The sequence below is a fragment of the Miscanthus floridulus genome, chromosome 11 (genome assembly GCF_019320115.1).
Source record: "Miscanthus floridulus cultivar M001 chromosome 11, ASM1932011v1, whole genome shotgun sequence".
Lineage (NCBI taxonomy): Eukaryota > Viridiplantae > Streptophyta > Magnoliopsida > Poales > Poaceae > Miscanthus > Miscanthus floridulus.
Genome location: NC_089590.1, coordinates 32,032,497 through 32,055,693, shown reverse-complemented (window position 1 = coordinate 32,055,693; position 23,197 = coordinate 32,032,497). Strand labels below are relative to the sequence as shown.

General features: G+C 42.6%; 2 protein-coding genes across 2 annotated transcripts; one reads left to right on the top strand and one right to left on the bottom strand.

The window, feature by feature from the left end:
• Window positions 1–12,356: 12,356 nt before the first annotated feature.
• LOC136494754 (stearoyl-[acyl-carrier-protein] 9-desaturase 5, chloroplastic) lies at window positions 12,357–16,283 on the top strand. Its single transcript, XM_066490928.1, has 3 exons — window positions 12,357–12,615; window positions 14,308–14,809; window positions 15,021–16,283. The coding sequence occupies exons 1-3, from the start codon at window positions 12,500–12,502 to the stop codon at window positions 15,579–15,581; spliced, it is 1,179 nt and encodes a 392-aa protein (XP_066347025.1). The 5' UTR covers window positions 12,357–12,499; the 3' UTR covers window positions 15,582–16,283.
• Window positions 16,284–17,125: 842 nt separating this feature from the next.
• LOC136494753 (uncharacterized) lies at window positions 17,126–23,189 on the bottom strand. Its single transcript, XM_066490927.1, has 12 exons — window positions 23,052–23,189; window positions 22,828–22,939; window positions 22,628–22,691; window positions 22,173–22,274; window positions 22,025–22,089; window positions 20,954–21,043; window positions 20,811–20,875; window positions 19,722–19,944; window positions 19,531–19,586; window positions 19,214–19,321; window positions 18,007–18,190; window positions 17,126–17,466 (listed from the first exon to the last, which is right to left on the bottom strand). The coding sequence occupies exons 1-12, from the start codon at window positions 23,123–23,125 to the stop codon at window positions 17,368–17,370; spliced, it is 1,242 nt and encodes a 413-aa protein (XP_066347024.1). The 5' UTR covers window positions 23,126–23,189; the 3' UTR covers window positions 17,126–17,367.
• Between the last annotated feature and the right edge of the window lie 8 nt (window positions 23,190–23,197).

The window sequence follows — 23,197 nt, the reverse complement described above, 5'->3', positions numbered from 1 at the left end:
TGGTCGAATTTGAATTATAAATTTGAATTTTTTTGCGAGAAAACGTACTGTAGGGGCAGTTCTAGATTGAACCGCCCCTACAAACAGGTATTATAGAGGCGGCTAGCACTACAGCTGCCCCTACAAATAGATTTATAGGGGCGGTTGGTGATTGAGCCGCCCCTACAAATAGATTTGTAGGGGCGGTTCATAATGCCAGCCGCCCCTACAAATCGATTTGTAGGGGCGGCTCAATCACCAACCGCCCCTACAAATCTATTTGTAGGGGCGGCCTGAGAACCGCCCCTACAAATGCATGATTTGTAGAGACGGTTCGGTAGGGGCGGCTGGCCAAACCGCCCCTACAAAGGGTTACCAGCCGCCCCTAAAAATACTTTGTGTAGTAGTGTCCAGTCCTAAGTTTTCTCAAGCCTACAACAAAACAAAAACACAAACTCCAAGATATAATAAGCACTCCTGATACTTGTAATGACTAATACAACTGAGTATAGATTAATCGATAACTAACCTTTAGGTTAATGAAGAACGATTTATTATTAAATGATTTGCAAAGATCATAATCAACTAGTGCACGGTTCTACATTATGTTCCCTAATGATTGGATTTAATTCTCAATCTAGAATTTAAAAATGAGAAAGTGTCACAACCCGAAAACCACCCCAAACAAAACTTTGCTAAAAACCCTTGTTAAGTTGAGCTCTTGCCCTAGTCTCATAAACCACAACCTGAGGTGCAACCCGAAAAAGAGCCCTTTGTCCCTAAGTCAAACAGGGCTTTGATCTTTGGACTAATCTTTTGTAATATATTTATTGACCATCCTCTTGTCCTTCATGGTTTATCCTTAGTTGTTTGACCATAATCTTCTCATGCCTATACTTGATCTTCGAACATAGGAACCCCAAATGGAACCCTGCATTTCCCAAGGTGTTCAACAACCCACATGTCCCGGCTACAAGCAAGCAGAGCCTCATCATAAGCAGTGACGGGCCTAGGTTTTTACCTCTAGATATGCGCAGCAAAGAATTTTCTTATGCAATTCGGTGAAAATTTCCTTTTTTATTTTTTTTATATTGAAAATTTCTACCTATCTCTATGACTGGCGGACCCTAGGGTATGCGGTGGCCCACCCTGCATACCCTATAGATCCGTCCCTGATCGTAAGGACTTACCAACCTCAGGACAAGCTAGGATCAAGTACCATGTGCACCTAAGGCAGATGGTCAGAGTAACTAACAATGATCAACTTTTTTAAAAGAAGGAGAAACCCTTCGGGAATACTCGAGATAAGGATTGCCCAAGCCCCTAAGGCCCTTAACACAACTCATGGATGTGCCCTTTGGAGCATCACCAAGTCAACTAATAAGCCAAGAAGCTTGGCAACTAATGCCTTTAGTGTTTCAGAAGACTGACTGTAGGATCCCAACGGACTGTCCATCAATTAGCTAGTCAACAAGTTGACAAGTTAGACTATCGAAGCCCACGAGGTCCTGATGGACTATCTGTCACATCTGGACGAACTGCTTATCAAGACATCAATGGCCCTGCAACATGCAAATGTTGTGATGTCCTCTTATTAATCCCTGTGGCCCCCACTTTGTTAGCTTGTTGAGAAGCCCCAAGTCACCAAACCAGCTCTCCCACTCATCTCCTCACCACTCTCATCCTTCCCCATCTCTCTCTAGACCAAGAACAAGCTAGAACAAAGAAGAAAGAACATGTGCAAGGAGCTAGTGTGAGGTAGATAGAGGATTGGAGGAGTGTTCATGAAGGCATGGAGGAGAACATGAAGCTCAAGAAATCAATATGAGCTACAACAATATCTAGTGTAAGCTCATGATCTTTCTTTGTCTCTCTCATGTTCCAATCCTAAACCCCTAATCCATATGTGCTTGCATGAAGGAAATGCTTCTTCCCAAGTAATCCTCTTCATCCTTGGTGGCCTCCCTCTCATGGGTGTAGGGACTACATGAGAGGTGAGCTCTAGCAATAGTGTCCATAGCTCCAAGTCCCCATAGGTAGTTTCTTATCTCTCCCACAACCTCTATGTTGGCTTAATCCTAGTGTTGAGCATGGACACCACACTTAGAATTCATGCCACTTTCACAAACCCTAGTTCCTTTAGCTTTACACGCACTTAAATTTTGCACTAAGCACCCTTACCCAAACATAAGAATCACCGCTAGTTCACTTAGAACATCACCCACACTTTTGCTTTCGCAACATAAAGAAAAACACACTATAGTCTTTGTCGACCATCAACAAACTATGTGTGGTGGCCACACAGACTGTATGTGGAACACATGCATTGTAGCCCTTAAGGGACCATAGGGTGTCCGCCAATCCATCCGATGAAGCGACGACCCAATAAAACAGCCTGCCAGACTTTGCACTCAACCACATAGCACTTCAGCCTAGCCCAACATACTGTCCATCGCACCTCGATAGAATGTTCATAGCCACTCCCAGAGGCACCCAAAACTTGACACCCTCAATCTTACATGAATGGACTGTCCATCGACCCCTTTATAGAGGCCCTGCACTTCGACACTACTTAGACAGACAGTCTGTCACCTATCCATGAACTATCCGTGGAAACACCGTTAACACAAATTGTGTTGTCCACTTAAGACAATGACTAGTTAGGCACCTTCTACACTAGTACACCTTACCTTAGTTTTAACCTATAATAGCACCTACCTAATCCCTTTCTGTCACATGACCCAACCCTTTGTATCCCAAATCTCTTCAAGATCATTTACTTGCTCGGCAAGTACCTTTGAGCCTCTCATATAGTTCTCACATCCATCCTCTGCTTGTCTCATTGTAGGAACCACGTACCACGAGGCATGATCTTAAAGAAATCATGATGGCCCAAAGTCATCCGGTCGTCATGACAAGAAGGCACCACTATCTAAGAACTCTATTTTGGATACTCATGTGTTTCTTATGTCTATTATATGCATAGCATGATTAAGGATAATAATCAACTTATACTTACTTCACTAAAGTTAGACCAACTCTCACATCAGAATACAAGGCCTATATATGATAACTCAATGCCGGATGGTTTAGTTGGTTTAGAACCAGTAGAAATCGAGCATGAGCAGAAACTCTTTCTTGCGAGCTATAGGTTTAGGATACACCTTTTCAATGATCAACTAAAATTGGCTAGAAGGATAACCTGTTAGGTAATTCAATTTGACTACAACAAATAAAACAACCTAAAACAGGATATGAAACATGGTTGAGGCAAGAGCTCCAATTTACTAGAGACGGTTGAGTCAGTCATCTTTTCACCATTTTGATAGTTCAATTTTCTAGTACTAAGAGCATCTCCAAGAGCCTTTCTAAATCTTACTCTTTAAATCATCATTTGGAGAGCCATTTGCATAAATAAAACGCTTTCTATATCTCATGCGCACTCTAGAGAGTCATTCTCGTCTTCTATTTTTGGCTAACGAAAAATCTAAAATAGAAGGCTATATTTGGATGACCATTTAGAGAAGTTGTTGGAGAGTAGTTTTTCACCAAAATCTCTATTCCTAGCATTTAGGAAGGATATCGTCGGTGTTTTCGGACCACCGACGAGTAAATTTGTATTTGCATGTCTGGTTTGGATGGTGTGCTCGGTGGACACAAGGGTTTATACTGGTTTGGGCGGAATGTCCCTAAGTCCAGTTCGCTGCTGCTCATATTACCGGCACTTGGTTTGTAGTAGAGGTTACAAATAGGTGAGAGAGAAAAAGGATCCTAAGTCTCTGGTGGAAGGAGTGAACAGGAGCTAAGAGCTCGATTGCCGCTCAACCATGTGCTCGTGTCGTGCTCTTATGTTCAGGTCTCGTGTTTTTTTTTTGCTCTCCCTCCATGAGGCGCCCTGCTTCTCCTTTTATAGACCAAGGGAAAGCATGGGTTACAGAGGAGGAAAAGTATAAGAATGAGAGAGAGAAGAAGGCTTCTAGGGTTGTCGGGTCCTTCTCCTCCTTCACGCGGGTGAAAGCTCTAGTTTGGTTTTGGTGAATTGATGAAACCCTAAGTGCTAACCTAGTTTAATCAAGTGATCATAAGATAGGTAGCACATTAAGTGGTGAAGCAAATGAAGATCATGACATGATGATGATGATGACATGGTGATGATCAAGCGCTTGGACTTGAAAAGAAGAAAGAGAAAAACAAAAGGCTCAAGGCAAAGGTATAAATTGTAGGAGTCATTTTATTTTGGTGATCAAGACACTTAGTGAGTGTGATCACATTTAGGATCGATAGCCGTACTATTAAGAGGGGTGAAACTCGTATCGAAATACAGTTATCAAAGTGCCACTAGATGCTCTAACTCATTGCATATGCATTTAGGATCTAGTGGAGTGCTAACACCCTAGAAAATATTTGTGAAAATATGCTAACACATGTGCACAAGGTGATACACTTGGTGGTTGGCACATTTGAGCAAGGGTTAGAAACTTCACCGGCTGAGTGTCTGCTCGTAGAGTGCGGACAGTCCGACAGTGCCATCGGCGCCCTAGACAGAAAAGATAGAGGTCACTGTAGGTAACCGGACGCTGGGCTCGGTTGGACCGACGCGTCCGGTCAGTAGAAGCTGAAATGACGCTGGCGTCGGTCTTTGACCGGATGCTGGGTTACTTAGTGACCAGACGCTGGAGGGCTGCGTCCGGTCCTGCTGACATGGCAGTGCACAGGGGAGTCGCCAAGTGACCGGATGCTGGGTGAGTCTGGTCGAGCATGACCGAACGCGTCCGGTCATGAAAAGTCATCTCTGGATGCTTACTGGAAACAACCGGATGTTGGGGTTCAGCGTCCGGTTACTTTGAGCTGCTGCGTTCGGTCGTCACTTGACCGTTGAGATCGGGCGATCAACATTTGAAGAGAAGGGACACGTGGCATGCATCGCGTGACCGGACGCTGAGGTCCAGCATTCGATCAATATGACTGGAGCGTCCAGTCACCCCGTGTTGTGCCCAATGAAGGGGTACAACGGATCTATTTCGTAGGGGCTTCTATTTAAGCCCCATGGCCGGCTCAAGCTCACTCTCTTGGCCATTTGTATTGACATAAGCAACCTTGTGAGATTAGCCAAAGTCTTCCCACTCATCTCCATCATTGATTCATCATCTTTGTGAGATTGGGAGAGAATCCAAGTGCATTACTTGAGTGTTTGCATCTAGAGGCACTTGGTGTTCGTGTTTCGCTGCGGGATTCGCTTGTTACTCTTGGTGGTTGCCACCACCTAGACGGCTTGGAGCAGCGAGGATCGTTGAGCGGAGGTTGGTGATTGTCTCTGGCTCCGATCGTGGTGATTGTGAGGGGTTCTTAACCTTTCCCTAGCGGTGAGCCAAAAGGTACTCTAGTGGATTGCTCGTGGCTTGTGTGATTCTCATCTTGTGTTGGTTATGCGGCACCCTATTGAGGGTTTAGCGTGTGATGCCAATTAGCGCGTGAACCTCCAAGTGAGTGAATCGCCACAACGAGGAGTATCTTGCCGGCAAGAAAGTGAACCTCGGTAAAAATCATTGTGTTCATCATTTGATTCCGAGGTGATTAGTCTTCGTTGTTATTTATTCTTGTGATTGATTGGCTCCTTCCTCTACACGGCGGTATAACCTTCTTGCTCACTCTCATTAAATTACCGCAAACTAGTTGTTAAGCTCTTTAGTGTAGCTAGTTGTGAGAGCTTGTTAGTTTGGTTAGTGTGGCTCTTTAGTTAGCTTTTGAGAGCGCACTAACTTAGTGTAGTGTCATAGCTATTGTGTGGATATAAACTATATAAACTAGAATTATGGTAGGTGGCTTGCTTTTTAGTAGGCTAGCTCAACACTTGCTTCGCCTCATAATTGTCTAACTGGTTTGTTAAGTGTTGTTGTAGAATTTTTTAATAGGCTATTCACCCCCTCTAGCCATTAGGACCTTTCAGCGGGTCCCGTTGATCCTGTAGATGTCAACAGAGGCGCTTCCATGTTACGGCCCTGTTCGTCACTAACGCTATGCATGGCATCATTGTCGGTCATGGTGTTCCTCTCCGTCATGGCGGACGTCGTGGTGAACTGACGTGCTTGTCATCGTCCATACAAGGATTAGACAGAATAGCACCGGCACGTCCGACACTGTTCTTGATGTGAATCCCCTGGTATAGCCCGTCATGGCCACGGTTATATCGAGGCGTGCCAGCCTCTTCCCTGGTGTCAGAGTTTTGACCCAGGCCCATATGCTTGGATCTGGAGTGGTTGGCGGCGGTATGGGACCCTGTCGGACGAGACGGAAACCGCATCCTCGAGATTGGGCGAGACGGAGCCTGCAACCTTGGGCGAGACGGAGCCCGCACCCAAGGGGTCGGACGAGATGGAACCCACGTCCTTGGGGTCGGACGAGACGGAGACCGCGTCCTTAGGGTCAGGCGAGACGGAGCCCCCACCCAAAGGGTCGGGCGAGACGGAGACCGCGTCCTTAGGTCAGGCAAGACGGAGCCCGCGCCCAAGGGGTTGGGTGAGACGGAGCCCGCGGCCTTGGGGTCGGGCGAGACGGAGCCCGAGGTCAGGCGTGACGAAAACCGCGTCCTTGGGGTCGGGCGAGACGGAGCCCGCACCCAAGGGGTCGGGCGAGACCTTTTAATACGTCTCGAACCATTCGGGAAAGTCAGTGTGGGCGCTAACTTTCTTGCTTTGGGTATCCCTAATATCGATACCTGATAGATATGGAGAGTCTCTTGAAGATGCTCTAAAAAAAATGAAAACATCAAGTATTAACGACTAGATGTATTGGAGATGCTCTAAAAAAAAGAAAACATCAAGTATTAACGACTAGATGTATTATATTTTTTCTAACAACATTCTTCCCGTTCTTTTTTATCTTAATAACTTACAATGAAGCATAGATATCTTAATAATATTCCCCTGTCCCTTTGGAAAGCATCGAGTAGGTTTGGTCCATCATCCTTTTATTTGGAAGGTAAGGATTTACAAAAATGTAGGATTTTATGGGAATTATTTTTTTAAAAAAAACAGGACATAAGCAAAAAGTCCCTCGTTCTAAAAAGAGACCCAAATGTGCGATTGCGAACTTGGCATGCCTCTAGAAGCAGCTTGTGGCCTCTATATTGACGGTCGGCAGCAAGCTGTGTAGGTGTAGCCATTTTTTTTATGGATCAAGGCTGCAGTATTGCAACGCGGGTTCGCGAAATTTGGATTTTGGGGTTACTGTAGCATCTTCGTTTTTATTTGGCAAATAGTGTCCAAATATTGACTAATTAGGCTTAAAACGTTCGTCTCGCAATTTCCCACCAAACTGTGCAATTAGTTTTTCTTTTCGTCTACATTTAATGCTCCATGCACGGACCGCAAACATTCAATATGACAGGTACTGTAACAACTTTTTGGATTTAGGGGTGGAACTAAACAAGGGCTGAATGTGCCATTATACAAGCAAAATGTGCCACCCGTTTGTTGCAGCACATCAAAACAGGTGCGCTGCGCGGCCTGCCCAACCATCCCAGCCGATCGAGCGAGTACAGTGGTACACTATTTTCACCTACGACTCGCGGCCGCCCATAATGTGTGGCAGTTGTATCATTATTGTACCCCTTCAACCTTCGGCAAAAATTATACGCAATTTTTTTATAGGGTGTTTAGCTTGAGGAGCCACTCTAAAGAGTAAAGATGATACATTATGAGTTTATTTCTTAAGTGTGTGTTTGATTTGGCGAATGAGGTAATCTATCTTCTTCTCGCTCCTTTTTTTTTATTTGGTTTGTGGAATGACCTGAGTTAATCCATCACCATCTTATTTATCATCAGCTAATCATTAGTATATGCATGAGGGACTTGATTCTACCAAAATTTATGGGATGAACTCATCATGCACCACCTCATGAAGCATGAGGTGACTTCACAAACCAAACATACTATAAATTTGGTGGAATGACTCCATTTCTCGTACTAGTACTAATTATTAGCTTGTGAAAAATGAGCTAATGATGTATCAACCTATTCTATTCCACAAACCAAACAAAAAAGTAAGAAATAAGTACATAATGGACCACTTCATTCCTCAAACCAAATACACCCTTTGTTTTTTAGATACATTGGTTTCTATATATCTAGATATTGTATAAATCTAAATGCATAAAAAAGTATGTATTAAAAAGCCAAAATGTCTCGCAATTTAAAATGGAGGGTGGAGTAGCTTTCAAAACTGGTGTGAGGGCAACCAAAACCAGGTGTATGACAATACATAAAACTCAACCTGCAAAACTAATTTCACTATAGGTGAATTGACCTAGATTAAAATAAGTTTGTCTATAGATCAACATATAAAATGAACTATTAAGAATATGCCTGTCCTCACTACTATAGAAAACTTTCTACGGGTGGTTAGAAAGCTTTTTTTTTTCAGGCGGGCATTTAGTCCGCCTACCTCGAAATGTATGCACTAATCAACAGCTTCATAGGCGGGTTCCTTGCCTGCCTGTGTAAATATCAACTACCGAGGCAGGCGCGGTACACTGCCCGCCTGCAAAAACAAAAACTATGGGACAGGCATATTATAACGCCCACCTCCGTTGGCAAGCCCCTTCCCGAGCCCACCGACGAGCCTGTTCTTGGCCCCCGAGCCGAATTTGCCATCATTGTGGCCCCGTCATTGCTGCCTTGAGCTGGATCCGCCGCAGAATTTGGAGCGGAGGAGGGTGGAGTGGGCCGCACTCTAAATTCGCCGCACCGCTCAGATCCGCTCAGGGCGTCGACGCTACTACCGCTTGGATCCACCGCCGAATTTGGAGCGGAGGAGGGTGGAGTGGGCCGCGCTCGCCGGATCCGCTGCCGGTGTGGCCCGCACCGCACTCCCCGGATGTTGATGCTTTCAGTATAGAAATTAGAATCCAACTTGTTAGCCGTGCAAAATTCCACAAATGAAGCTCTGTATTGCCTTTGTCAGGTCATCCACTCTATTTCTTCTTCGTCAAAATCAATCTCCACAGTGGCAAGGAACTGTTTGACAATAAGATCATTCCAATTACATTTGTTCTTCAGAAATTCAGTCATACCTTGGAACTCGAAGACTTTGAATCATCCCGACTGTTTGAGGAAATACTTGCAAAAATCTAGTCCAATGGTATGATGGTCATGCATGGTGCAATGTAGAATGTGGTCGAATACATCTAACTGCACTTGAGCGTGAAATTGTGGAAGCACTGAATAATTTGCTTTGTTGAACTGATATATTTTTCTAGCTTTGTTATACTCATGTGCTCGCCGTACCTTTTCGTGACCATCATATGCAAGAATGTTGAATTATGTGTCTGGCTCATCATCCTCGTTGAACTGACCAGATGCACATGATTCAGTGACTACAATTTAGATTGGTGGACTGCATTTTTTTTTCTAATATAATAGTTTCGTCAACAAAATATTTTGTTAATCTAAGCAGCCGGGTCCACTTCTTCAAGTCATTGGCTATTTTCTGCACAAATGGACCGACTGCATTCTTCGGTGAGGTGAGGGCCGAATTTTGAATGCACGCCATCAAAAGAGGTTGGACCGACTACATTCAATTATATATATCTTGTGTAGAGGTAGCTTAGCTAACTAGTGTAGCTCTCTAGTGTAGCATAGAAGTAATTAGTTAAATTACTTGTTTAGTTAGCTCACTAGTTATTACAATTAGTGACATAACCATTGAGTGTTTAGTGATCATAATTGATTAGAATTACTGGTAGGTGGCTTGCTTTTTAATTAGAGCTAGAGCAAAACGTATTTCGTCGTTTAGTTGACAAATAAAGTTACTTTAGTGTATTTGTAAAAAAATTTATAAGCTATTCAACTCCTCTGGCCGTTTAGACCTTTCACGTGTCAGCCATAACACCCATCCCGATTAAACAAATGAACAGAGAGGATATACTTGCTCTCTGCCTGTACATCTCCCTCACGTCTATCACTGATCAGAAACGGCATCCCACTGTGCTGAAACGATTTCATTAATCAACTTAATCCATCCCTTCCCCTTCCCCTTCCCCTTCCACATCAATTCGTCATTCATTTGGAATCTACCGACGGTCAACTACCCAGTTAAAAGGCCCCAGCGATCACATCATCTGTGCTCCAGGGCATCCCACCAGTAGTTGCAGCCAAGCCATCTCTTGCATCGATTAGCCACATGCCGATGCATCTGCAGCTCCTGCAGTTCTTCAATATGTGAGTTTGGGGGTGTTTGGTTTTTTTAGTTGTTTCTAAAATTTATGTCAATTCGAATGTTTAGATACTAATAAAGAGCATTAAATATAGATTAATTATAAAATCAATTACATATATGGAGGCTAATTTACGAGACGATTTTTTAAGCCTAATTAATATGTCATTAGCACATGTTTACTGTAGCAACACGTTGTCAAATCATGAATTAATTAGGCTTAAAAGATTCGTCTCGCAAATTAGTCACAAGTTGTGTAATTAATCTATATTTAATACTTCATGTATATATCTAAACATTCGATATGACAGAAATTTTAAGAGCGCATATACAAACCAAACAGGGCCGTAACCATGCGTGTGTGAGTGCAAGTGGAACATGCCGACGCTAGAGGTCCAGTTGAGGAACAGTGGCTGCGGATGGTGATCAAATTTGAGCGGCGCAAGAACGCGATTGTGTTCACCGTACCGGATGCTCGCTCGTAGACACGACCCTCGCTCCCTGGACACGACAAAGTTATGGCCATCGGCGTGAGCTGCGAGTACTATGAGCTTGGCCGGCCGTTCTTTGACCAGGCGGGGGGTCGTGCACCTGGTGGACTTCTGCGAGCGCGAGGGCCCTGCGATGGAGCAACTGGACGCGCTCCTCACTGATGAAGACAACCAGGGTCGCCTTCGACTTCGTGTTCCTGGAGCCGACATCCAAGCCAACGTTTCTTCATCCAATCCTCTTTTGATCGATTCTTTGGTTTTGTATCATGTTTCCTATTAGCTGGTCTTTCTTTTGGGCTTCAAAATGCAATTATGGTCATTCTCATCATTTTGTTTTGCTATCTTTGAGAGATGATCGAAACTCTGCAGCCTCTTTAAAACATGGCAACAGGAATACATAATTCTGTTCTTCCTCATCCTCTTTTAGCTAGAGAAAATCAATCACATATAGTAGATTATGCCCATATTATATTCAACCAGAAAATTACATACCCACATGTACAAAATTACAGCCCCAACTTCACGTGTAGACGTGTTTTGGTTCTTTAACTATTTCTCCTATAACCAAGTATATGCAGTCATTTTTGAATTACCGCAGCAATGCGCGGAGTATCATCTAATATAAGAAACATTTATGTCTCCATGCACTAGTAAGCATGTGGTTTGCTAGTTCGACTTCTGTGTGTTGCATTTTAATTTTAATTTTCATATGTTTTTTGTCTGGCATACCTATGGTAAAATAGGTCAGTCACTGATGTTAATTGTTAGTGTGGCACTATGGCTTCCTCCTATAAATAGAGGGATGGTCGGCTATGGCGGTTTACTTGGCACTAGTGGACCTCAGTTGTTTGAAGGACTCTTCATTGTCAATATTGATGCTTTTAGTAGAGATATTATAATCTAACTTGTGAGCCGTGCAGAATTCCACAAATGAAGCCTTGAATTGCCTTTTTCGGATCATCCACTCTATTTCTTCTTCGTTAAAATCAGTCTCCACGGTGGCAAGGAACTGTCTCACAATAAGATCATGCCAATTACATTTGTACTTCAGAAATTCAATTATACTACCTTGGAACTGAAAGATTTGAACCATCCCGACTGTTTGAGAAAATACTTGCAGAAAATCTAGTCCAATGGTATGATGGTCATGCATGGTGTAATGTAGAATGTGGCCGAAAAATACAACTAGTTGCACTGAATCATTTGCTTTGTTGAACTGATATTTTTTTTAGTTGTGTTTATACTCGTGTGCTCGCCATACCTTTTTGTGACCATCATATGCAAAAGAATGTTGAATTAGTGTCTGGCTCATCATCGTCATTGAAATGACTAGATGCACATGATTTAGTGGAGTGCAGTTTAGAACGGTGGACTACAATTTTTCTAATAAAAGAGTTTCATCAACAAAATATTTTGTTAATCTAAGCAGCCGGGTCCACTTCCTCGAGTCATTGGCTATTTTCTGCACAAATGGACCGACTGCGTCCTTCGGTGACGGACGAATTTTGAATGCACGCCACAAAAGAGGTTGGAAACGCTGACTCAGCACTGGGAAAAAAATCACTGAAAAAAACATATTAAGTTAAAGTGAAATAACGACAAAAGCAAAAATAATAGTAATAATAATGTTCACGGCGGAAAGGAGAGCCTGGGCCAGGAGACCCTTTTTAATAGCCGACCTCAACGTCGCGAGGAACCCCTTGTCGCAGCGCGAGTGCAGCACAGCAGGCACAGGGAAGGGGACAACCACGAGCGCCTAAGATCCCGTCCTCCGCGTCGAGATCTTTGCCGAGGCGGTGACCGTCGAGAGGATCGCCATGGCGCTGAGGGCGTCCCCCGTGTCGCATGGCGCCGCGGCAGCGCCGCTGCCACCGTTGGCGCGGAGGAGGATGGCCCGTGGGGTGGTGGTGGCCATGGCGTCCACCATCAACAGGTGAGCACAGCGGATCCCTCTCCTCTCGCTGTCTTCCTCACCGTGAGATGCTTTCCTTCGCGGAAATGTGTTGGTTCTTGGGAGCCACGATCTTTGGGGTAAGTGAGATTCGCGATCTGCAGTCACTTGGCCCCGGTGGATCGAAGCAAATCACTGGTGAAAATTCTACCTTTGCGATTGATTCGTGATCTGGGCGGGGCAGAGATGCCACCTTGCGGTCTTTTTTTTCACCTCCCACCCCCACCCTCCATCGTTTTCATCGAGATCCAGGATATTGGAAAGATTTGTGCCGGGTTTTCGTCTTCATCTCTCAGTCGATTTTCCGTTTCTGCTTGTGATCTGGACCGGTTGTTAGTGATCCGCCCTTGGTTTCGTGATCTGGGTTGCTTTGCGGCGGTATTGATACCATGCAGAAACTAGTTGGCTGTTGATGTCTCAACTTGTTCAAATCTGCTGATGGCGATTGAGTTGTCGTGAACTTAAGAAACGATTGGTTTACATTCTTTCTAATGTTACATCTGAATTTATCAATTAAACAACTGGATTTTGTCACTCTCTATTGGTTGACAATAAATGTGTTATTTTAGAGGGCTATATGCAGTAAGAATTTGTCAAACTTTACTGCAATCATTACAGTGCTTAAGTTTGCCGCACGAAATTAGGATCCATATCAAGAACACTCCTGGAATATACAACAACAACAACAAAGCTAAGTCCCAAACAAGTTGGGGTAGGCTAGAGTTGACCCATCAGAAGCAATCAAGGTGTAGACATGTAAATAGCTGTCTTCCAAGCACTCCTATCTAAGGCTAAGTCTTTGGGTATATTCCATCCTTTCAAGTCTCCTTTTATTGCCTCTACCCAAGTCAACTTCGGTCTTCCTCTGCCTCTCTTCACGTTACTCCTGGAATATACATGATTGTAAATTGTCAAACTGCTGCATTTGGTACTATGAAACAGTAAGAAAGCAGTCACTACCTGCCATCAAACGTGAGAAGCGGTTAATAAACTGATGATGAATTGATAAAGATGTATTGTTAATTGTAAAGTGCCATATATTTGTCACATGAATTTTGCAGTGTGTTCGTTGTACTTTAGTTGATCAAACATTGCACTTGGTACTCCTATCTTAATGTAAGTATATGTTGCAATTTTAACATTAGCATTTAAACCCAGCCCCTTAGATAATAACTATGTTTAGAAAATTCCAGTAATGATTATTGTGTCAGATGCTGGCCCTGTTTAGGGTAAATTGTGAGAGCCTGAGACAAACTATCTATGCAAAGATCAGAAGCCCTTGCTACCATTGTAAATAAGTTGTTTCGCTTTGCCTCATGTGGCTTATGAATTGCTAAAGAGATTTCTTGTTTACTGTATTTTTTTTTTGCACGAAATATGTGGAAATTTCCAGTCCAGAAGTTTTGTGGTAGTAGTTTGTTCTCAATTTTCTGCAAGAAGCATGTGGAAGTTTCCAGTCTAGAGGTTTTCTGCTATGTAGTTTGTTCTCTAAGTTTCCTGCAAGAAACATGTGGAAATTTACATCCTTAAGAATTAAGATTTGGTGGTAGATAGTTTGTCGTGAGTTGCACACATTTCTTTCTGTTTTATCTGTTATGAATGGATCACCTTGTCAACTACTTTTTTTACTGTGCAATGTTCCTTTTCCATTTTTCTGATTATTGCTTTTACTAGGGTCAAAACTGTCAAAGAACCCTATACTCCTCCACGAGAGGTACATCGCCAAATTACCCATTCACTACCACCTCAAAAGCGGGAGATTTTCGATTCACTTCAACCTTGGGCCAAGGATAACCTATTGAACCTACTGAAGCCAGTTGAACAGTCATGGCAGCCACAGGACTTCCTACCAGAGCCTTCTTCTGATGGGTTTTATGATGAAGTTAAAGAATTGAGGGAGCGGGCAAATGAAATACCTGATGAGTACTTTGTTTGCTTAGTTGGTGATATGGTTACCGAGGAAGCCTTACCTACCTATCAAACAATGCTTAACACCCTTGATGGTGTCCGCGATGAAACTGGTGCAAGTCCAACCACGTGGGCGGTTTGGACAAGGGCATGGACAGCTGAAGAGAACAGACATGGTGACCTCCTTAATAAGTACATGTACCTTACTGGACGGGTTGACATGAAACAAATTGAGAAGACCATACAGTATCTGATTGGTTCCGGAATGGTAAGCAGTTAGGCACTACTGATATCTGTCTTTCCCTTTCCTTCCATTTATAACTTTCATTGAATCATGAAATCATCGGCAACAAATGTTGTATAGTAACATGTTGAAGAATTGGATAAATGGGGAAAAAATAATGATGTGGAGTGAGCTATTTTAGATAACTTGTTGAACATAGCCATAAGTGTAATTTCTATTTTCATTTCTTATGCAGGATCCTGGAACTGAGAACAACCCATACTTGGGTTTCCTTTACACATCATTTCAAGAAAGAGCAACATTTGTATCGCATGGGAATACTGCAAGGCATGCCAAGGAGTATGGTGATCTCAAGCTGGCCCAGATATGTGGTACAATAGCAGCTGATGAAAAGCGCCATGAAACAGCCTACACCAAGATAGTCGAGAAGCTCTTCGAGATTGATCCTGATTACACAGTGCTTGCATTTGCTGACATGATGAGGAAGAAGATTACAATGCCTGCTCATCTCATGTATGATGGCAAGGACGACAACCTGTTTGAGCACTTCAGTGCAGTGGCGCAGAGGCTGGGCGTCTACACTGCTAAAGATTACGCTGACATCCTTGAGTTCTTGGTCCAGAGGTGGAAAGTTGCAGATCTCACTGGGCTGTCTGGAGAAGGGAGAAGGGCGCAGGATTTCGTCTGTACCTTGGCACCGAGAATCAGGCGGTTGGACGAAAGAGCTCAAGCAAGGGCGAAGCAGGCACCAGTTATTCCTTTCAGTTGGATTTATGACCGCAAGGTGCAGCTTTAATCAAGAACACTAGGCAATGTTTGCACTTGCTATATCATTTTCAGTCCTGGGGTTCTCTATAAGAAACAGTCTCTAGGTTATCTAGCAGGGTAGAATTCAGCTACTTATGGATCTCACTCGTGCACAGTATGCTATCTGTTATCGTGAAAGTTGCAAAGTTTGGATTACTATGTGGGCCTGGTGGAGAAGACTTCTGTGGGGTGCCTGCTGCTGGTTATGAATGGTGACTCCATCGCAACTGAGTGAACTTATGTTGTATTGAATATGTTACAGGACTTATAGTTTCAAGGTAATAATAATATGGAGTTTGTATATGGACAAGCTTGCTTTGATGCATGATGAGAATCTAAAGTTAGTATTTTTGTCTTGGTTTCTGAATTGGTCTCAACTTCTGATATCGTCAAGTCATTGCCTGCCCAAATTAATGCTTAATTGTCGTCACTGTGTTTGGTTGGCTGCGCAAGCTGAGCTTTGCATGATTATCAGCCATCCGTGTTTGGTTGGTTGTAAAAGTGCTGTTGTAATCACCAAATTCTAGGTGTAGGTGAAGTCATTATCGTCTAGTTTTGATGTTCTCTTCCATTTTATAAGGCAGAGGACCAAAGCATATGGTAATGGTTGTACAACCTAATATTATTCGATGAATAATACCGTCACTATGTTGGGCAAGGTAAATAATTCAGCCCAAATTCACTGTGAGCATACCTTGTGGATTAGGTCTTAGCAATGGAACCTACTACATGCCAAGAATCAGAAGTCTCTCGCGAGACAGTTCTCACCATATTTGCAGATGAAGTGCATTGCAGCCTGACATGCGGATCACGTATGAAGTGCATCTTGACCTAACGTTGCAGATTTGCAGTGAGAACCGAAGTGTAAACACCAGTACATTTTTTGCAATGGGAATGAGAGTTTGTATTCTTGTATTACATGCCGCCTTTTCACCCCCGGCTGAAACTTATATAGATTCATTATATAAGCCTAATATAAGTCCGCTTTGTTACACAAATACCGAACCGTGCTGTTGTTCTGCAGTGCCTGCCCTGCGCAGAATGCGCGTTGTGAGGGGGTTCGATCGACGAGGAGCCGATCCACTGCCAGCTGCCTGCTACGGAGCTCATAGAAGTTCACCGCTGCAGATTTCGTGGAGGACGCTCGTGCTGGCGCCCGATTTTTAGTCCCAACGCAACTGCGAGGGCCGCGCTGGCGCTGCAAACAGGGTGTTTAAGAGGCTGCGCCGCAGCGTGCTCGCCTGCATTTAGCACGTTCCATCTCTACGACTAGCGAAGCCTGGAATTGGGGTCCGTTTCACTTCGCAAGCTTGTTTAATGAGCTAATGGCGAGGCATGTGCAGGCAACCAAACAGCGCGGCTTGCATTATGCCGCTACAGGACCTTTTTCATCCATCCAACCAAACCCAATAGAGCAAACAAACAACCAATTCCTTGCCCGTATACTTCGTCAATAATATTCAAGTTCCTAAACGATGCAAAAAGGAAGGCAAGTGATAAAAATGATGAAGGCAAGTATATATGAACCATGCACGCACTGGTCAAATTTGCAATGGTTCAAACTTGGAGGAACATAAGAACTGACTAACAAAAGCTTAATAAGATTTTCTTTTCTGGCAATGCGCCTGACACTCAACAATCAGCCCTAGATGCGTAAAAATGACTGGTGATATAGTCGCTTCTGTACAAAGTGTGGAAGTGAAACAGTGATCCACAATCCAGCAGAGGTTGGCTATACTTTATCCCCCAAAGCTATTCCTGCCAACAGCGTGATCCTAACAAGACCGCAGCTCTCGAATGAGAATCTCTTCAACAGCATCGACAAACTTTACAAGATGTTGGCGAATCTGCAGCTCCAATTCATTGGCCAGTTCCTAGCACCCATAAGGACCCAGCATTAGTAGTAGTTTTTTCCCTTTTCTTTCAAAAAAGTGAAAAAAATGCATTAATGCAGCATGTACACCTCCATCGGTCGACCCACAGCAGTAATACATCCATGCCATTAGAGGATGGATGATATGATGCACCAGTCTGAGTGCTGCAAACATTCAAATTTTCTATTTACTAACTATGATGAGCCGAGATGCTCTACTACCTCATTCCAGAAGGCTGTTTGATACCGATCCATCTTCTATGTTCTATGCTTGCTAACCCATACAAACACTTTAGCTTCAAATTTCATGCCAGACAGTTGGGAAAAATAGGTTCAGCAGTCAGCAGAAATTTCAGTGGTATGATCACCATAGAACTTTTACCCCCATCCTAATAGATGTTAATGTAGGTCTACTGCCAATTTCGAATAAATTGGTATTTCAGAAAGAACTACCACTTCAGAGGGGTTCAAAACACATTCTTGCATGCATTGTGCAATGAGTATAGGCATTGGTCCCAGACCAGCAGCAACCACTTTTTACCTTGGTCTTGGAAAGCAGAGTTGAAGCAATATTTGTCAGACGGTCCCCTGAATTGCGGATTGAAATTAATTTCAGGCCGTAGGAACAAAGAGGCCAATCTGAAGATATCTTGATGGAGACATCAATCCCACGATCTAAGTGAGCAACAATCATCTCCTCTTTGTTAAAGTACTCAAAAGAATGCCTGAGAAAAAGAATGAAGTTTCTCCAAAAAGGTTAAGTTGAATACTAGGAGACGGTTTAGGATCCATGCTCTCCACCTAGGATTAGGTCAAGCTTCACTAGACAAGTCTTGCATCAACATTGTCATGTGCAATTGTAATGTAAGTAAAGATTAGGTTTATGATTGTACAATAATGCTGAGATAATTGATTTTAAGATGTAAAGGGATAAAAGGACTGATAAACAAATACATGGAAAATTTAGGTTATTTCATGAGTCAAAATGTTTTTTCGACATACACTACTGTTTTTCAAATTATTAGTGTGATGCTACTGATTTGAATGTTATGAGCCCCATTCAAGCCGTTGACTGTGACAAAATAACCTAAATATCCCTCATGTCTATACGCCTTCCCCTTCTCTCTAATTTACTGCCAGGAGCCCAGGACAGGACCCAGCTCTTCTCTCCCTTATGGTACTTCTTCCTCCAGACCTCTTTCGCTTCCCATTCTCTGTTCTCTCCTGAACTCTGCAGGCCATTTTCCTCCCCACTTTTATGCTTGGCGGCTGTCAGCAGTGCCAGAGACTTCATGATCCCATGCAGCACTTCAGCATCGATTATGCACTGACTGAGATACTGTCCTTGACCTCTGTGCTATGGTTCCGGGCAGGTGGAACCTTGGTGGGATAAATCACTCAGGCCTAGGGGTGCTTGACCACATTAGGGAGCAAAGTGGGGGTTATTTGGGCACTTTGAATGACCACATCAGCATTCAGCAGAGCAGTCACGGTGACAAACAGAACGAGACAGTGATATAAAGAACAATAATTACTGATAAACAACAGAAGGCAAGGTTACACAGTACAAATTCAAGGAACAAGTTTAGAGAGCATGGTTCCCTTGCAGATAACAGCTTAAATAACAGTTATATATTCACAACGTCCTAATAAAATATTGCAAACTTCTAAGAACAGTTTGATATAAAGATATTCCTAACTAATTATACTACAATGTTAGCATATGGAGTTATGGACAATCACATCACCTCGAACTATTAGCATCATTCACCAATGATCGTCTCAAAGCATTGATTATAGACTGGTGTTGACATTGTTGAATAAGCCATCGCAAGGCTGGATAAGAAACAGCCTCTCTACAAAAACAGGCAAACACTTTTTTTTTTAGTACGAACACATAATGGAAGAAAGAACACAGAGTAGTAGAAACATAGAATAACACTGTACAATCATTTTTTCTGACTTACATCTAAAAGAAACATGAGGAAATGGAAATAACATTGAATCTGTGCATAAAATAAGTTCTATGTCATCAACAGGAAAGCATGATATAAGAACTCCATACCTGGAGGACTCCATCCTCTCAATCAGTATATCTACAGAAATGTCATCAGGAATGATCTGAAAATCCCAAAAGATAAATAAGATATATGCAACAAAATGCCTTATAATTTAAAGGCGAAAACAATGCCATAGTAATAATAAAGCCCAAACATTGAGAGAATCATCATGAAATAAAGTTTTCTATAAGAGCACCTGTATTTTCTTTGGTTCCATATTTCTTTTATCAATTTCTATCAGCAGCTCATGGTCTGAAATAAACGAATCAATAGGACAATTAAATTTCTGTCCATAAATTTCACAGTCTGAGGTCAATATTGGCGCCTTCAAGAACATCCTGAGACAGTTGTCTTTAAAGTCTAAGACCTTCGCTCCAAATGGCAATAACATAGGTTCAAGTTGAAACATTTCATCATCCCTGGATATAGAGGTTTAGGGATGTCAGAAAGAAATTTATCGATCCATAGCATAGTAAACTCAGAACTGTTAACATAGGATACCTGTTGTGATTGCTCACAACAGTACCGGAAGGAAAAAAATACATTGATTTAATGGAAATAGAAGTACACTTGCTGACTAATGGTAATAACAATAAGTAACTATGAAGAAGAGTAGAAGATGACAGCGATCTTTAATTTGCATGAGTTGAAAACAGATTAACCATGCAACGATATAGTTTGAAGGACATTGAACATTACAAACTGAATAATTGATCATGAGTTCATGACTATATATTGCACAACAGAAAACCAGCGATGAATTCACAAACTGATTCAGGCATGCATATATGAGCATATTGTTGGGACTAGAAGCCCTGCAAAAGATTTCAAATGCTGAAAAGATGGGTGTGAAGTAAAGATGAATAAAGACTCCAGAAAACAGTCCATTAACTGCTTAATCCCAATGCATTGATGATAGTGTTCCTAACTCAAGGACACATGTGGGAAAAGAAGAACAATACAGCAGAAAAATATTTTCTGAAACAGAGAATAGCAAAGTTTTGTATTCTCTAAAATATCAGAAAGAAATTTAAACACGGTTTGATCATCACAAATATTGGATAGAATCCATTTTTTTTTAAAAAAAAAACTGATTATAGAAATCACAATTTTTATGATAGTGAACAAATTCAAGATAGGTGTATAAGAAATTCAAGATGCACTACCATTCATAGTTTAGTATGTGTTAAAATGCTTTACTTAGAATTGATATATAGATTAAAGGTGGATGATACCTTTAGTTCCTTGTGTTCAGTATAAAAAAGAACATACACAATATCACTACCTTTGTAGATGTTGTAAAGCTTCAAGTTCCATCGTACTTTTTTCTATTTGGTGATCAAGTTCCAACTACAATAAATCAAGTAAGTTCAATAATGCTAGGAAAACAGAAACATGTCATCATAAACATTTAAGTTACAAGCACACCTCATATATGTAGTCCTTGTCACCAATGCTTTGATTTCTGCATGAATCAGTTTGTAAGATAATCTGCTGCTCCCCCTCTCCAGTCTTTTGCTGCAGCAGCAGGGTTGACAATCGGTCAGCTCTGCTGACTCCTGTTGAGGTATGGCAATAGGCCATTACCCCCTTGTACTAAGTGTACTAGTAGAAGTATGGCAATAGGCCATTACCCCCTTGTACTAAGTGTACTAGTAGAAGTATGGCAATAAGGCCATTACCCCCTTGTACTAAGTGTACTAGTAGAAGTATGGCAATAGACCAACTTGGTAGTGGCATACTTCAGCCATATAGGGAGTAGTTGGGGCTGATATCAGCTATACTCGTGTGTACCTTATAGCTGGTACAAGAGTTGTATATATACTCTAGTCATAGCAATGGAAAATTCAGTTCAAAGCAACACTCTTTCAGAGTTTCAGACTTGTGCTGTGCTGTGCTAGTGTGCTCAGCCGTGGTGTGTGTGTGAGTGTGCTGGTGAGCTAATTGCTCACCTGTGCGGGGAGTCCAGGGGCCAACACAGTTGAGTCTGACAGCCCAAGAACAGAACTTTCATCAAAATGGTTCAAAGCCTATATCATGAGGGATGAAAGACTTCAAATGTCTTCATCTAAACTAAACTAATACTTTGGAAAAGAAGAGAAACTTCTAATTTGATGAGCAAAATTAATCAGTTATTCACGTGCCTGAACCTTGATTGCTTCTGCTGGGTTTCAACTCTAGCCTACCCCAACTTGTTTGGGACTTAAAGGCTTTGTTGTTGTTGTTGTTGTTAGACTTTGGTTCAATAGAAATTCAATGCAGCTTATAAGTTGCAAATAAGACAGTATGAATGTTGAGGCCATACAGTACGTAAGGTTAAAATTGTGCAACTCGGCAGCTGTTGAGCTGTATATTAGATTCTATCGTAAGGAACGCCATAAGGATGCAAATCAACAAAATACAGTTTGAGGATTATAACAATCAGGGTCCATATTCAACTACTGTGAAAATTATATTTTAGACTACTTACTGTAAAGAAATAACAATTTAGCTACTTACCTTTGGACCAAGATTCGAAGACAAAGACTCCAGCATCTCAATACCAACATCCACTTGAATCATATCTGAATAACAACGACTATTGATTACTAACCCAGAAAACTGTCGGAGCTCAGCAAAGAAAAACATGGCAAATAAATAAACCAACCATTGAATGTTGTCTCTGCAGTGACACTAATCTCAGCAGATACCTTCCGATTCGCCTCCTCTGCCATGGCTACATCCTTTCTCAACATTTCCAGGTATGCATCTGAACACAATAATGGCGTTTTAAGTGATGCACTCGAAACAAATAACCGTTTGAAAGCAAAGAACCATCTTCATAATTGCACTGAGCGAAGAACCACCGCAGTAACAAGCAAATTTCAAATGGAATGAATGAATGAATGATTAATACATAAGAAGAATCTGTAAAGAAAATAAAGGAGACACCACATTTACAAGCTACAAACTCGGAGCTTATATTTGATGTTTCCTCTCCCTAGTTGTATTCAATTGAGTCCATTAAGCAAATCTGCATTATAATGCTTATCGCTGCTACAGTGTGCTTTGTATCACACGGAACAAGCAAGTGTTGAAAACAAATCACACAGCCATGCTTACCAAGATCATCAATTGAAGCTGCAGCAGTGGTAGAGTCCCACTCATCCGTGGTTTCCTGAGCCACCTAAAACATGGATCCCCGAAGAAGGGAAACATAATAGAAAACAAATCTAACAATTAGGCCACACTTACGGTAAACCAAAATGAAGCATCGCCCTCGCACCTGACACAGAATACACCCTGAGTAGCGACGACCTCACCTTGTACGGGGAGTCCAAACCCAGTGCCACCTCCGCATCCGCAACCTCCGCCTGCTCCTCCTCCTCCCCTCCCCCCAGACGCCGCCGTTCCAGAGAGAGCTGCTCCACCCGGCTGAAACGAACACGCAAACAAAACAAAAGGGGAACAATGCAGATTGAGGAACCAGATCCACGGAAGGAGGAACCCACCGAGCGGAGATGGAAAAGGAGGATCGTTGGCCCACCTCCGGATGGCGGACGCATCGAGGGGCGCCTCGTCGGGACCCTGCGCCGGCACTAGGGCTCGCGCCTCCGCCATGGCCGTCTCTCTCTCTCTCTCCCGCCCAGTAGAGAGAGATTTGGTTTTCGAAACGGAGGGGAGAGAAGGAAA